This window comes from Cyprinodon variegatus, unplaced genomic scaffold (genome assembly GCF_000732505.1).
Source record: "Cyprinodon variegatus isolate N-32 unplaced genomic scaffold, C_variegatus-1.0 Scaffold369, whole genome shotgun sequence".
In the NCBI taxonomy this organism is placed as follows: Eukaryota; Metazoa; Chordata; class Actinopteri; order Cyprinodontiformes; family Cyprinodontidae; genus Cyprinodon; species Cyprinodon variegatus.
This window is the reverse complement of record NW_015150822.1, coordinates 607,323-624,618: the sequence shown is the minus strand read 5'-3', so window position 1 is coordinate 624,618 and position 17,296 is coordinate 607,323. Positions and strand designations below refer to the sequence as shown.

The 17,296-nt window shown below is 37.4% G+C and overlaps 1 protein-coding gene across 1 annotated transcript in view; it reads left to right on the top strand.

Annotated features, from left to right (window-relative positions):
- The window catches only part of tspan15 (tetraspanin 15), a 61,278-nt gene that overhangs the window by 14,629 nt on the left and 29,353 nt on the right, over positions 1 to 17,296 (top strand). The window contains exons 3-4 of the mRNA XM_015386448.1: positions 10,952 to 11,026; positions 12,596 to 12,691. Coding sequence (XP_015241934.1) covers positions 10,952 to 11,026; positions 12,596 to 12,691 — 171 coding nt within the window. The remainder of the gene's footprint in view (positions 1 to 10,951; positions 11,027 to 12,595; positions 12,692 to 17,296) is intronic.

Genomic DNA, 17,296 nt, shown 5'->3' with positions numbered 1-17,296 from the left:
GACTGCCATTCCCTGGATCTTACTGTGAACTCTATAAAAGAATCTGCTATAATTGCTGTTTTTTTCTGATTTTTTTTCTGTTTTTATTGAATTATGGATTCTGGGGTTGTGGAAATTGTGGTGAGTGGAAATTTGTGTTTCCAGATAATTGCTTACTTCTCCTCGAGGTGGATTTGGCCTCAGGAGACTTAATTTACCTAAACTGGCTGGTTTTAGATGCAGCGGTGAAAACTGACACACAAAATATGACCTTGGTAGATCACAAGGTTGTGGAAAGTTTTGAATGTTTTTTTTTCTTTAAAAAAAACATATATTAATAGTAATGTTTTTTGTCTCATTGTAGAGTGCCTGAGATATGCTTCTCCCTTTTTGTCTGTTTCCAAACTATTTAGTTCAGTGTCGCAAAGCTTGTCTCGTAAATAAAGCTACAGCACTTTGGCACATTGGTTTGTTATCCAGCTGCTTGTATATTGTCCAACCCATCTGTTCTCAACTTTGTTAATATGAAGGCCATAAGCTGTTGGGGTGCTGTGCTGTGTTCTTCAAAATTAGGTCATGAATTACCATGATTAAAATTGACCTGACTTTGCAAGTACATTCAGAATTGTTCACGCTGTGACAAATCTAAATATAAATCATTTCACCATCCTGGCTATGCTTTCTCCTTCCTGATCCTCCTCGATAAAAGACATATAATTAAAACACAATCTTGTCTTTATATCTAAACAAATTTGAAATTGAACTGTTTGTTGGTTGAGAAGCAGTGAGGCATTACACTGAGATAATTTAGCTGCTACCATCAGCTGACTTAACAGGTTTTAGTAGCGTCGGTGTTGAATAGATTCCTTTCCTATCTTCCAAACATGCATTTTGTCATGCCTTTCCAATGAATTATCAAATACTTTTTCTGAACAATTTATTTTCTTTTTTCATATAGTCAGAAACTGAGGGGGTGATATTTAGCCTTCAACTAATATCAAGCTGTGAACTGCTGTAAAGAAAACCTTAGCTGCAGCTCTGTCAGTGGCTCATACGGTGCTCCATCTTAGCATGTGGTGAATTTAGACTCTGAATAGAAACCCTTTCCCCACGGGATGCATCAACAGAAGAGGCTGTGTTTCCAGTGTAGAAAATGATTGAACTGTGCATGCAGTTGTTTGAAAGCAGCAATAGGGAGACGGTGCACTCTATTAGTGACAGCCATACAATGCTATACTGCTGAACAGCAGATGACTTTTAGCTGCTCTGTTGACACCTTTAGCTTTTTCCAGGAATGTGTAACCTGGAAATGCTCAGTAAGGGACTAATATATTCTAAAGGGTTCCTGCCTCAGAAAAAAAAAACCTTAAAGAGGTTATTCTAAGGTTGATGTTAAGGTGGCCCTTCGTGTCCATAGGCCAGTATCAGTATCAGTATACTGGCATATTTTATAAGTGTCAAATATGTTGACGCATATCAAACAACACCACCCAGAAATCCCTTTCACCAGCACGAGACGGAAGAAAAGTGTCCAATAACGTCTCCCAAATGTATTAAAACAACCCCTTGATCCGAATACACGCAGAGCAAAAAAAAATTACCACCGAAGCGATTGGAATTTACACCGCATCTGCCACGCACCCTTATTCCACAGTAGAAGTGGCAGGATTGAACTGCCTTTGAGGATAGCCTTTTGGTCATTTTCTTTTTCCCTGCAATGTTCCGACAATGTACCGAACCATAGGGTCCATAAGGTACGTACCGCACTGTGAGTTTTTTGTACCGTTCTACACCTAGTGGAATATAAACAATAAATATGAATATCACAGTAATTTCCTGTGGCAGATACTAACTCTGTTTTTTTTACTTTCATATGTTCTGTCACTGCAGAGCTGTAGCTCTTAATAAGTCCATAATTTGTACACCAACCTTTGTCCACATACATACAGTTCTCCTCCCCAGGTTTTACCCAACCGTGGTCCTGATCTGCTTTGGATAAATGAAAACCGTTGGTCTGGAAGGCTAAGTCTGGCATCTAAGAGATAAGCCAGGTTTCCATCAGGCGAAGAACAGCACAATTCTTCATCTGTAGAAGCACTTAACAGACAGCAGATCCTTATTATGATGCAGTGACTGGAAAGTGGTCAGAAAGAGAGTTGAAATCAGAGGCTTCCTAGTCTTTAGCTGGGCCAACACACTCTCTTGCTTCCCCCTCTTCTGTTTATGGGTGCTATGTTGTGATTCAAGACTGTTGGAGACACAACGTTGAACATTTTATGTTTCAGGTTTGTAATGATTTTTATAGATGAAAACTTCTGTACAGATTCAGATGAATATGTTTATCTAGTTACAATGAAATAAGATATTAATATATATATAAGATTGCAATGTGTGTATAAATTTGATCAGCACATTAAATTGCATCGAATGATTCCAGTATCGGTGTGGGAAATATCTTTTTTATGAAGGAAGGCTTAGATGTAATATAGGCTACAACGTTCTAGCTTCCATGAATATAAACTTATTAATGGTATATTTGGCCCATTGTTTTCTTTTTTCCATTAACTTTATTAATTATGCTCACATGCACACCTGATTCAGATGTTAATGAATGAGATGACAAAATTTAAGTAACTGTTGTGACAAGGCCAAAGGCTGTGTAACCGACCTAAAGAAAAAAAAAAGGCATTTTAAAACTAAGTGAAAAGGGATGGCAAGTTTTGCGACTGGCTTGTGTACAACATCAAATCAGAGGAGATGCACTGTCAAGATTGTTGTACGTATGGCTTGGAGAAAGCAAGATCAGACCTTGTAGAAAATCCAGCTACTGCGGCAGTGGAGGAAGCAGAGGTGAGTGTCTGCCCGCCTCCTCCTCTCTTAAGGCTCAGAGCCCTCAGTCTATGCTCTTTGAAAGGGTTTTCTGTAAGTCTTGTCATAAATAAGATTAAATTGGTAAATAATCCGACAGCACTTTAATTCATATTCTCCACAAGTTCATGAACCTTTCTAAAGCATGTGAATGGCTCAGAGCCATTTACCTTTATTTTAAACCCGAAAAGATGTCTACTGGTAAAAAAACAAAAAACAAAAAAAAACATAGCTGCGTTGCAGGTGGATCGGGAAATCCACCTGCCATAGTGGCTGGTGGCCAAAAAAAATCAAGTTCAGGCCCTGGATATTAATCATCACTAGCTGCTGTGTGTGCTCTGCACGATTACGTAATTAGTGTTACAATCATAAAATTGAAGTCTGTAGATCACTTTAACTGTATTGCTGTGCATGATATCATTGAAAATAGAAATGACTGGATTGTAATGCTATATCTGATTGAGGCTAATAAGTCAATATCGGAGCCGATATTTGTGCATCTTTACTTTTCCCTACCCTAACCATTATCCTTATGAATATGAAATAAAACATTAACTCTTTGTTGAACATGTTGTTTCTGAAATAGACTAAAGACAGTTGGCTTTAGTCTGCAGTAGTTGCAGTCAGTCATCATGGCAAATTTACACAAATGCTTCTTATAAGGTGTACTGAAAAGTTTTGTCTGTGTTTGAGGGGAATTAACTTTTGCTGAATTGCTGATTTTTAACAGTTTGTTTTGACTTCATTGGAAGGATAAATCATCTCTTTGAGGAGTATCAATATATCAGTCTGTGCTATTTTAAACTACCTGTAATATCACCTTGGCAAACCAAAAAGAGATAAAGCACAATTAGCAGTGGTGGATCAATTTTCAACATAGCCTTGTATGAACTTTACTCCATTAGTCTACATGGAGGAGCCACTCAGCTTCAAAATGTTGGTAGAAACTGTTGATTTCAGGTCCCCATTTTCTATGTATTAAGGTCAGTGCTGCGATTTGGCATTTTTAAATCATTAAATTTATTCCTTTTTTAACCATACTCTGCAGAAAAGCCTTGTTTGCTTAAGGTTATTGTCCTGCTGCACGACCCAGTTACTTCTGAGATTTGAATCACATATATGAAACTGACATTTCTATGCAAAATTTGTCGTAGTTTTCACAATTCAGTACCCTTCTATTTGGGTAATGACAGCTCACAGCGAAAGTTGCCTCAGGGAAAGTTGCAAACAGAAAAAAACATCAAATTCCATTTGAGTGTGTAGTTACCCAATGTCTTAACAGCAAGTGCCAGATATGGTACGGCTGCTGGTTGTCTATATTGGTTGGGTGAAAGGACAGAAAGGGGGGAGAAAATATCAGGAAGGAACATTAAACACAAGGGGAGCAGAGGAAATGTTTGCATTTTATCATAAAATGGGACCAAGCAACTTGGTCTTATATATTATGAATAGTTTTTAGTTTGTAGATTTTATCACATGGGTGCTAAAAGGGTTACAGGGACACAGACAGCACACTCTTGGACAAACACAGATTTGATTAAGAGCTAAAGGCTTCTCATATAGGGGTTTATGACAAAACCTGCCTTTTTTTGCCAAACAAACTGCAGCATGTCAGTGTGGGATGCGGGATCTTACTCAACAGATACGTGAACATGGGAATACCTCAGCTTACTTCACTTGGATCATTGCATCCACAACCTGATTACCATTTTTACTTTTGCTAACCATGCAACTGTGATGGAGGTCTTGATGATAGCAACGATACCCATGACTGTCAGAAGTTGCGACTTCTGCTTGAGTGTTTAGACAGTAACTTTGACTGCAGTACCTCAAACACAGAGCGGCCTGGATTAGGCATCGGGAGATCTTGGGGAACCATGTGGAAATGGAAAGTGAAAGTGAACAAAGTCATATGAACCTTCAAAACTGGCTTTATTTAGGCTTTTACTCAGTGAACCTGGCACTCCTCAAATCAGCTAAGATAAGGTACAGCTTGCCGATGGATTCATTCATAGCAATATTAATATGTACTTGGATGCCATCTTTTGCATACTATTTGGTTACTATTATGTCATCTGTTCTTGCCCTACATTGCAATAATATATTTGTCAACTTGGATTACTTTAACAGCATGTGATTCACACCTGCTGCCATTTAGTGGCCAAGATGGTTAAGCAATCATTTTGATAAACAAGTTGAAAGCAAAATGCGTCACTGGTAACTGCTGCTACTGTTTCATATTTTTCGGCATATTGTACACCCCTAATGAATGAACTATTTTCTCATAATGGTGTACTACCATGATTGTGATTCTACAATATTTAGAAATGCATGTGGTGTTTAAGAAGGCTGCACAATATACCTTGCCTAAATCTTCATTGTAATAATAAATAAATACATTTTTGGAAAGTAATCATCTTTGGATAATATATTCCGGGTGTTATGAGCTTGTGCTGTGCATGCCAATGTTATTTTAAGATGGTGGGATAGGGTCACAATCCAGCAGATGCTCATACTGGACACAACTGGCAATGCCAAAATGTTAAAGGTCGCAAGTGATATAAACCTAGATCAGAGAGAGAGAATATAATAACAAAAACAGATAATGTCAAATCCATATTGCATAATTTTTTCAACCTTGACAATGTTACATCAGACCAAACCTGCTCAAGGAATTAAGAATGTTAACATGGAGATGGAAAACTTTCCAACCCTAATGTTCAAATAGTATTTGTAACGTGTTTTCTTAGTAAGATACCATCTTAACTGTTGTTTACCACACAGAAACTAGTCCCAACCCAATTATATCTAAAAGTATTCATACAGCTAATGCACACATGATGTATGTTTAACAGAGATCACTATACAGTAGAATTTGATCGGAGGTCCACTTTAGTTATCTTCATAACCTTGTAACAGAACCTCACCAAAATATCCCGGAAATATCCCTTTAAACCAAACTGAGATGTGTAGGCTGAGGCTTCAAACATGTGAGTTAGCTTCCTGAGGGAAGAAAGAGCTTTGTTGCCTCTGAAGGAGAGTGAGGGGAATAGGTGAAGATCAATGGTGGTGACTTCTTTATAAGATTTAACAGAAACTGGAGGAAATGAAATGATGATCCCCAGAAGTATCATTTTGAAAGGGGACTGTAAATAATCTATGGAGTTCAAAATCTTTTTACAAATAAAAATGAAAAAGGTTTAATATTCAGCCATATTTTCCCCATACCTGTAAACAAAACCCATCTCAGCTAACTACTTTTAGAGGTTGATAACTGATAAAATTACAAATATGGTATTTGTATTAGAGTTTCAATAAGAATGTAGTTAACCCTGGGTCCTTGGTGCTAGGGTTATCGGATGTGTGTTGTGTGAATGTGTGTACGCCGTTTTTTTTATTTATTTATTTTTTATTTTTGAAGAGTCTGTGTGTTGCGAGGGGGGGCACTAGGGTGGGAAGGCGTGATTGAGACTGTGTATTATTATTTTTTTACATGTTTTTTTACTTGTCAGGTTCAGGTCTGAACTGCTCCGTCTCCCAAGAACATCTCAAATCTCCACTAAGTGCGGAGCCCATTCCCCCCGTCCTGCCCCCCTCCGTTGGCTGGCGCTTTGGCTCAGTGGTGCTCGGTGTTTGGGGATGGATGCCCAGGCAGGTGCTGGCTTATCCCTGGCGGCTGCTTTGTGGGGCCTGGTCGGGGCTCCTGCTGGTGGCCCATGGCCGGTTGCACTTTGGGGTGGCTGGCTGCCGCCGGAGCACGCAGGCTCGTCCCCGCGGTTCCTAGGGACTCCAGCATTGCGGCGGCTGGGGGAATCCCTTTGGGCGTCTGGGTTTTGGGTCCTCCAGCGCTTGCCTCTGTTCTCTGGGGGGTCGGGTCTTTGGCTCTTCACAACCACCATTGAGCATTTTTCCTTTGGATAAAATTTACATGCCTAAGTGCGCTCTCACAAACAACTACAGGTGCTTGGTTCCAGGTACTCAGAGATTTACTATCAGAAAGCCCATATTCTTAACTTTAGCTACCACAGTATACATGTCAGATTAAATAATACCACTTATACTTCAGCAATAGTATCAAGGTGCCACTTTATTGTATCTCTTATACTTTAGTTCTTATACTTTAGTTCTATTGTTTTTGTGTTTATTAAAGCAGCTATTTTTCATCTCTCCATTGACCATTCCTCAGACTTTGAACCACGCTACTCACACATTGAGAGGACTCTGTATTCTCTGAGATTTTCTTTTTTCTTTTTTTACTGAATCGTAGTGGTTGGGGATCAGTCAGTTACTTAGATCCCGACTTATCTGGGGAACTTTAATAAACCAGCATGGCATCGTTTTGACATCAGACATTTATGTGGCTGTCATTCCACCGCATACCTATCCCCTCAATATTGCTTTGCATTATGGGGTCCTTTTGAAATAAGATGGATGAAAACAAAACCAATTTCACTAAACTGAAGAAACCAGGATGTGTGTGACTTTCACTGAAACTTCGCTCACTCCCGGGGGTACTGATGCCTGGCTAATTTTCTCTGGGCTTGGTGCCCTGGTGATGCTCGACAGAGACACTGTTTTTACTTGGAAGTCCCAAGGGACAGAAATCTGCCTCTACATCAGTCAACCATGGAGGACAACACATCCTTGTCTCAAACTGAATGTACCTTAGATATAAAGATTCTCTCTGTGTCCTTGCATCCTTTCTGTCACCACAGTCCACCAATACATCCAATTGTTGTATGAATCTATCCAAAGGCCAAAAATAAAAAATTCTGAAACAAATCAAAGTTTCTTTTCATTTCAAGTTTTCTTCTTTTTAAATTTAGGATGATCCATGATTTAGATGCTACAGTTTTAAAAGTACATAGTTACATTATTTGACATTTTTTAAGCTACATTGTAAAATAATTTTAGGGATTTACTGACAGAAATGTAGTAGTTACTTGGATATTACTCCTCCAACTACAGACTAAAGTAACCATGGTCCACTCAGAGCTGTAAATAAAACATGCTGATTTATATTAATTCATATTGTGCATATCATTTAATAAAACACCATAGTAATTTTCTGGATACATACCTCTGTTACTCCTCTCCTTGGCTTCATCTTCCCTTAAACTTAGAGTTGAACAACTTTTACTGTCATTTTGTATAGACAAGGTGTATATAGAGCAAAAGTTTGTTTACTACAGCTCTTCAGACGGTAAATAAACATTTCCATTTTATAAAGTGCGAGAGTGGTGAAATGTAAACACTGTGGAAGAAAAAACATTGTGCAAAAAACGCACTGATATGGAAGTTCAGAACATTATTATATATGGCGCAATTATGCACTGTTTTTGGTTTGGTGTTGTCAGTGTGATGCAGAGTCTGTGACATGATTTAGTTTTTTTCCCCCCCAACAGTTCAGCAGTCTGATGGCAGTGACAAAGAAACTGTTTCAGTATCTGCTGGACCTGCATTGAATGTTGCGAAGCCTCTTCCCAGAGGGCAGCAAAGAGAACAGTCCATGGTGGGGCAGACACACAGCACTGGGATGAAATGTCTTTAATGGAGGGAAGTGGAGCCCCGATGATCCTCTCTGCTGTTTTCACCACTCTTCTGACTTTTCTCCCTGTCTGAGGCGCTGCAGCCTCCACACCACACACTCAGACAGCTGGTCAGAGCGCTCTCTATGGTGCTTCTGTAGAGGGCTGTGAGGATGGTTGGGGGCAGGTGGGCTCTCCTCATCCTGTGCAGGAAGTACATGCGCTTCTGTGCCCTTTTGATCATTGGGGTGGTGTTTACAGTCCAGGTGAGGGTGTCTTTGATGTGCACCCCTAGGAATTTGGTGCTGCTGATCACCTCTATAGCTGAGCTGAGGAACGTGGTTAGGCCGATTCTTCCTGAAGTCAAGGATGATCTCCTTCATCTTCTCCACGTTCAGGATCAGGCTGTTATCTTTGTTCCATCCCACCAGCTGCTCCACCTCCTGTAGTCCTGGTCGTTGTCATCTCTGATGAGGCCCACCACCGTGCTTTCGTCTGCAACCTCACACTCGTCTAACAACGCCTCTGCCTCAATCAAGACCTGGACTCTCTAATTGGGGAAAACATTTGCTATATTTGCAACAGACACAGTCTCGGTATCAAACTAAACAACTACAATTACATTTTTGTTTACATTACTGTGCTAAGCAGCTCAATAAAACACGGCATGTGGAACAAATAACACATATTCGCTATCCTAGGCCTATATAAAATCTATATCCTACACAAACTAATAAAATACTATTTATACTATTCAATACTATTTAAAGCGGTCGATCATTATATATCACAGAAAATTATTTACTGTAGCTTTGAATTTATAGGCCAGTAACTCACTCTGGTTGCATTTTTATGAAATATGTCGTGCCTGCACAGTATTTGTTACTTTGTAAATATAGCCTTTCTGTGTATGTTTACCGTAGCATAATCGTGTGACCAGGATAACATCTCTACACATGCGTACAGTGAACCAGACAGACCCTAAATATTTTGATGAGCTGGTGGATGTCTGATGTTTCAGAATTGAAGATACCATTGATTCAATAGCCACATTAAAGAGGAAGTTGTTTCTGGGAAGAAAAGGGCTCACTGGAGAAGTGCTCCACCGGTCAGAAATGGGAAAAAGAGGGAGTCATAAGTTCCTCATAACATCCATGAAGAAAACTTCACAGATATTACTTAGACTGTAGCATCTGAACACTGTACCAGCGCCTGCAGCGAATTTGCTTTCTTCTTTAAAAAAAATAAATAAATATAAAACAAATATATATATATATATATATATATATATATATATATATATATATATATATATATATATATATATATATATATATATATACACACACAGAGATATATATAGAGATAGATGTAGTGGCAGTCTATACATCCATATTAAGTCTAGTACATACGTTTTCCATAACTAAAACAAACAAACCATTGTTCTCTGGATATAAACATGTCAGCTGCATGTGTAGTGACCGATAGTTCTGTAGTCAGAAAATAAAAATGTCATTTATAATTGCAGAGTTGCATAATATCTAATTATGAAGCCTAACAAAATGGGCAATTGCTTCTCTGTAACAACAAATTTAGTTATTCAGTGAAAAGCTAGGTTTGGATAAAAGCTAAGTGATTGCCCAAGACAGACGTCAAGTCTGGAGCACCCGTAAAATGTCTTTGTACCTAAAAGAAGATTAGAAATGGGAGAAGAATGATTAAAGTGACCATTACTGCAAAACCAATCGTAGAAATAATTTAAAAACAAAATTATTCATGCGAAAGTGATAGATAAGTAAGAACATGTCCTTGCTAATAGTGCTACTGGTGTTAGCGATGCTTTTAAGTCCTATCAACCTGAGCTGTTGGTTTTCCCCAAGGCATTGCATAACTTTATATCATAAGAATAAATATCAAATTTATTTAAGCTTCTTACTTTTATAAGTAAGCAGTGACCTTATATACTTCTTAGACAGAATAAGTAAAGTATCACCTGGTCCTGTCTATGCCTTGGATACAGATTTGAAGCAGGATATGAGTCACTGTGTTATTTAGATATTAAAGAAAAAAACATTTCAACAGAAAATCAGTAAATGAAAGTTAAACTTTTCTGTTTTAATGCTAATCAACAGAGGATAATGCTAATTAAATTAACATGATCTCCTGGCAGAGTTTTCTTTCTCCACTGAACTGAAGTGATGTTGTGAAAAGAAATGGGGTGATATTTTTGTTACCATGTTTGATTTAGAATCATATTTTTATTTTTCATCAAAATATGATTAAAGTTGAACAACATCACAGTGTACCAGCTTTCTCTCTGACTTTATGCTATACTGTATAAAACAAAGTCCTTATATTTAATAGAAACATTTGGAATCCTAAGCCATTTACAAACCTATGAACACTAATGTAGATTATGTGACATTCTGTACCTCTGGAACTGACCATCCCATTTAAAAAAACAATTGGATTATATTGAATCTCTAAAAAAAGAGGAAGGAACCTGATTTATTGCATGTAAATTAATAATAGCATGTCTAATTGTTTTTTTGTTTTTGTTTGTTTCTGTGTCACAGTTTATGTACACCCTGGTAGTTTGCCTGATACTGGAGCTGCTGGGAGGAATATTGGCTCTGACGTTTCGGAACCAGGTAGGCTTTGAAGATTTACTGAGGAAGCCTTAGTCTGAAATATTTCTAAAGCCGCAGATCAAATGAACAGGAATAAGTTGGTCAAACTTCAACATGTAGAAGAGATTCAGATAACATACAAACTTTATACAAACCAAAAGGATTATCAGTTGTATGTTATCAGTGTTATTTGCTTCTTGACATTGTTGTATTGTCTTTTTCATTGTAATATCCTCTCCTAGATTAGTTTCTCTTGTTTTGTTTTATAATCTGTGTTCTTTATTGTCCAGCCGGTCCAATACATCCTTTAGTTTTCCTGCCAATGATTAGGATGGCTTTCCCCACAAACAAAAACAACTGCATCAATAAACAATCCACTGTGTATGAGATGGAGAAAACATATTTCCTTTATTGGATAGTTCATTGTGTAAGAAGTACAGATACTTAATTGAGAAACCAAAAAGTGAACATTTATTACTGGAAAAAACACTGGTAGGATTTGATGTTAGACACTGGCTAAGATTCATAATGACTCTGAATTCAGAAGCTTCTGCCTGAAGAGAAAAACACAACCAACAAAATAATGAGGTAGCTGACTGAGAAGAGGAAAGGGGACAGAATACAAATTGCTTAAGATCCAATGTGAAGACTCACCTCAACTCTGTCCTATGATGTGTAATGTCAAGGCCACATTCAACACAGCTGGAAATGTTCAAGCATTTGGTGCATCCATTTGCTGATAAGCTTTATGGAAAGATAGGTTTTTATTTTCAAGCTGGTTGGGCAACTGTCCACATGGCCAGCAGTGCCAATGCATGAAAACTCACCTGCCCCTTAGCACTGAAAAGAATCCACGGTGTATTATAAAGAGGAAAATTGGATTTTTGAGCCATCAAGGGCACTAATTAGAGTGGGGTGATTTCCTCCAGGCTGTGCTGGTGAACTAACTTGTGCAATATTCTAATATAACATTTTTGGTAAGTAACAAAATGTTGGGTTTTCTTTAGCCCTGAGCCCCAATCACCAAAAAAAAAAGTTTAAATAAAAACTTAAGTTAATAAAGTCTAAATAAAAACCCTAAATAAGTCTCTGACGATTTATTTAGAAAAATCCCATATATTTTAGTGATTCCATTTACACATGGTATTTTACTTATATTCTTACTAATTATTTGATCTTTTTCAGTAAATTTTATGTTTTTTAAGATACATCTGTTAAAGCAATATTTGCATAGACGCCTTTAACTTTACTGTTTATTGATACATTAGGCATATCTGCGCAAAATTTGAGTCATTAATTCTATTTAACCATGTGAAAACATAGCGCTTGATGATGAGGGTTCAGAGTGCAGTTCAATGTTTAACAGATTGTAAGCTTGCTGTGTTTAATACGACCACTCCAGCTCCCTTTTCCTCAGCAGATTGTGACCAACAGATGTGAGCCTTTAAAGTGTCACATTGAAATTTTTCAGCTGGGGGGGGTGATAAGTCACCTTCATGAATTGACATTTGGCTGTCCTGACTGAAGATTGTCTCCTTCACTTATATGACTTTCAAATACCAACATTTTTTGTTTCTTTTTTTCCAATAGACTGTAAAGTTGCTGAACAAGAACATCAGAAGGGGCATAGTGAACTACTACGATGACCTAGACTTCAAAAATATCATGGACTTTGTTCAGGAAAGGGTAAGGTTATGGATTTTCATCATAGGGTTCAGCACATATAACTGTTTTAATCCTAACTAGGGTACACAAGTGATCCTGGACTACACACTACAAAACCATATCTTATTACAGGAAAATGCATATTTATCTCTAAATGCAGGGTCACTGGTGTACTTGAATGTCTAAAGCACTGGACCAAAGAAATGGTCTGAATAGTTTTGCTGCTGCTGCTCTCAGAGCCACACTGACAGCCTGAAGCTGTAGCTCTTTTTTTCTAGCTCTTATAAAGCACAGGGAGCTGCACTGCCCAGACAGGGCACACTGATAACACAATGAAACTACGCATTGGTCTGCAACAAGTCCCTCTGATTGGCAAGTACAAGACAAATGCTTCTTCACTGGGCTATCTAAAGGGATTCATTCGTGACCAACACCTGGGCTTTTATTAAACTAGCATTTAGATGGTTCTAAGCCAGATTGTATTTGGATGAATTAGCTTAAACATCCAGGCAATTAAAAAGCACACAAATGCCTTTGATTCAAATGAACCAGTCAGTCTCCCTCAGTAAAAAATGTGTATACACCACAACATTTCTCTGTGTGATGTTTAATAAGACGAGGTGGTGAGTTTGATTTTCCTCCATGCTCACAGCTACTTCAAAATGAGTCATCAACCTGACATTTCAGACCATTGAAAGAAGGTATATGCACAGCCAGTTCCTGCGCCACTTTAGGTGACCGTTAATAAGATTAATTTTAATTTTAATTGCCGGAGTAGCTGGCTTTTGGTAAAAGCTGCAAATTGATGCTTCTCCTAACAAGATGACCTGCTGGTTTTCTTTTTACTGTTGTTAATCCTTTTTGAGTGTGGGATTAAAGGAATTTATTCCTTTAATATTTGGCCAGAGATTTCTTTTGTTTATAGATGGGAAAATGCTTAAATGGTCCAAAGTTTGGCCTAAACAGAAAGACACAACCACACTGGATATTAATACAGATTAGCAATTTACAAATGAATAGGCCAAAGATCAGAGTCAAACAACTTTTTATTATTATCTAGTAATAGTAATACAAGGTCAGAAACTTTAAAAGTTTGGATAGATATTAGAGCGCAGTGGTTGGGGGGATCGACTGGAAGATCTTAAAATTCCTTCTTATTTTATGATTCAATTTATTGAATAACATTCCATGCATGTTATTTAATTAGCAGCATAACTCTGTTTTTAGTTGTATGCTATATAATCCTTAGGGAAATCAAGCAAACTTCACTGGTCCAACCTTACCTAAAAAGTTGATCTGTATCGACCAAGAAATGTCCAAAAAATTAAAATCAAAAGACCATGAGAACATGAACAAGGCAGGACAAACTTTCCTCTCGCAAACAAAGATTTTAGTTTTATATTCAAAGTGACCAACAATATGGCAAATATAAAAGCAAAAGATATCTTGCTGCAGCCTGAAATATCTTTTTGTTCAGGAATGTTTTTCAAAATTGTCTAAAATAGATCCAATTTTCTCTTTAACTCTTGCAATTTAAGAAAGGAAACGGATCCATCCACAAGCTTTTTTAAATGTGCCTTTCAGTGTTAAAAGCTTGTCTTTTGTTTCTTTGTGTTTTTTTTTTCCCTTTTTTTAACAGCCTTCTGTCGCAGTGTCATAGTTGTGTTAAATGCAATGTTCGAATGCAAAAAGTAGAAATGCTCATCAAAATCAAAAGTTCAGGTTATAACTGTTTGCTAATGCCGATGATTTTTGCATTCATTCATTCATGTTTTTCATCCTACATGCAAGTAAGTGATTTTTACAAGAGTTTGCTGAAGACCCCAATTACTCTCGAGACCTCCAGGTGTGCTTTGGCAAAAACTGGACAGGAGGTTTCCGGCCTCAGGCTGTGTGGTCAGACAGAAAGCTAAAGCACACTACTGTCTCTGAACATTTAAATTAAAACCTCACATTAGAATCTCTTAAAATGTACAACTCAAATAAAAAAAATCCCTGTCATTCCAAAAGAGGGTAGATGTAGACCAGGTGTGGTCCTTCCATATTTACTGACAAACCCCAATATCAAGTTATTTATGTATTTATTTTACTAACAAACTGTGTTTTGGTTGTATTACAGTGCTGTCTGCATGATTTAGTTATTATTTTTATCAATTTACTGAACGTTTCCTGAATTCTTGCCTCAGTGTCTAATGGTGCATTCAGACCAAGGACAGTGTCCGCGGTGATTGCCATGAGTCCTCCAGGTAGTTCACTGCTCTGAATTTCAGATGCACACTGTTTATTCCCTGGACCGTGTCATCGAATAGGAGGAGCTTCAGCTGCGTGCTGATTTGTTTTTAAGATGTATTCATTTTTAATTTTGGCTGATGACATCACCACCCTAGCAGATGTTAGTGCTGCGCTTGTTTCCTGATATAAAGTTATTACATAACGTCACAATTCATTCCTGTTCTGGTATTGAATATAACAGTGGGAATGTTAATCGTATTTAGTGGCTGGAAGGATTGTTTAATATTCAGTAAATCACCAGCCTCCCAGACCCTTCGCTTTGGACCTGCCATTACCCCTGACAACCCTGTAGCATGTCCTGTCAAGATCTCCCTGTCAGCATTTCACAATAAAAATACAGATAAAATTTAACTTTTAAATAGTTCTCTATGCATCAATTTTTGGAAAAGCCTCAGAAATAGTGAAAAATTACTCCGATTTGGTTCATACAGAGCTGTGTCTGTATGACTGTTAGATTTGGTGGTACTTCCTTCCTACCCAGGCAGGAAGCAGTGATGCTGGGCAGTGGGCAGTGACAGACCGGGGTCTGTGCTGGAGGTAAGGGAAGATGATGAACAGTGGCCGCTTCCCAGCCCTTCCGCGCATGGTTTATACAAAAATTCTATGTGAATCCACTGCACTGGCTGGAGACACCTCGTCTGGCCTGAACATACAATAACACCCTTTGTGTGGCACCTTCTTCTATTTTAAGTGAGACTCATTTGAACTTTGAGTCAGTATAGGCATTTTCTGTAAAGGAATCTTGTCACTTTTGTTTTTCAAATAGTTGGTATAGCAAAGCTCTGGCATGGGGGTTAGTTGTCCTTTAATATTAATTGGTGTTGGAAAACAGAGCTTTGGAGCTTTTTTATCTTATTCCCTGAAGTCTTTGACAACCGAACCAGACAAATAAAACATTCACATTGAGACCCAATCATTCTGTTCCGGTTTATATGAACAATCCTGGAATCAGGATTCTAAAAAGAATCTCTGATATTTTATGTGTATACCTTTAAGAAACAAGCAGAAAGTTTTAATTAGAAGTTCAATATACCGGTAGACTAAGAATAATGCTATTGTTTAGTTTAATCTTAGATAGAAGTTTAAAATGGTAAAAAAAAACACCATAGCAGTTGTTGATGGTTAAATACAATGCCATGCTCTCTGAACGAGTTGGCCGTTCCATTTGTTGCCCTGAAGGGTTAGTAAAGATGTGTAAATATTAAAATCAGGGGAATCCATGTCCTAACTCGTATGGGACGTGCATTTTTTGGGTTTCCCATATAAATAAATCAGCCCACTACATGTTGTGCAGCAATCTTTATACATCACATGCAACATGTCCACTTATTTTACATTGTATGTACAATGTACTTAATGTACATTGTACATACTCTTATTGTACAAGAAAGTTGCACAAGTAATTTAGGGTGGAATCTTTGAAGTACATTTCAATTGTGCTCCATGTCATGACAAACCTCAGCACAATGATTTAAAAATAAATGGAACAGGTAATGGGTAATTAATAATAGGGTATTTGAAACCTATGTTTAATTAAAGAAATGCTAAAACAAAGACTAAGGAATGGTTTATGACTGGATGAAGCCAGTGAAAGTTGGTTATTTTTTGTATGGTTGGCTGTGGCTATTTTGTCCTACATGTTTGTTTTTTCTGATTTGGTTGTTTGTATCTGCTATTGTTCCTTCTCTTTAGCCTTTTCTTTTTGATGCTGTATGTTTTGGACCAAGTTCTCCTACAGTGAGAGTAATTTAAAGTTACTTAATATAAGTACTTAAGGCAATGCCTTGACCTTATAATTGGTGGTTTAACTGAGCTCTGGGAGTTTTTAGAGCATATATATATATATATATATATATATATATATCAGATATACACAGCCGTATAAGGAGTTTCTAATGCACTGCATTACTTAGGTCAAGAGCACATCATATGTGATATACCTTAAGATGCCACATGTAAAATTTCAATTTCTTCCCTTTTAGTTCCTCATTACATGTTTTTCAATAGCATTCACAGCAAGACAGAAAAACAATGAAGTATAAATTGTAATTCTCCCTCTTGTCAATCTTCAGACAGCATTCTGTTCCAATAATTAACTGTCATTTTCTGTGATTTCTTTATTTTTCTTTTTTTCAGTTTGACATTTCCTACAAATACATTTACTAGTAAGAGGTGTCTCAATAAGAGTTTATTTTCTATTATTGTCATTTCTCTTTTTATTCTCTTACATTTAAGTCAGATATTCCGATTCGAATGGTTTCAAATGTCTTTAAAGGAATAGTACACCCAAAACATGATTAGCCTTCATTTTCTACTCACCCCCATGCTGAACAA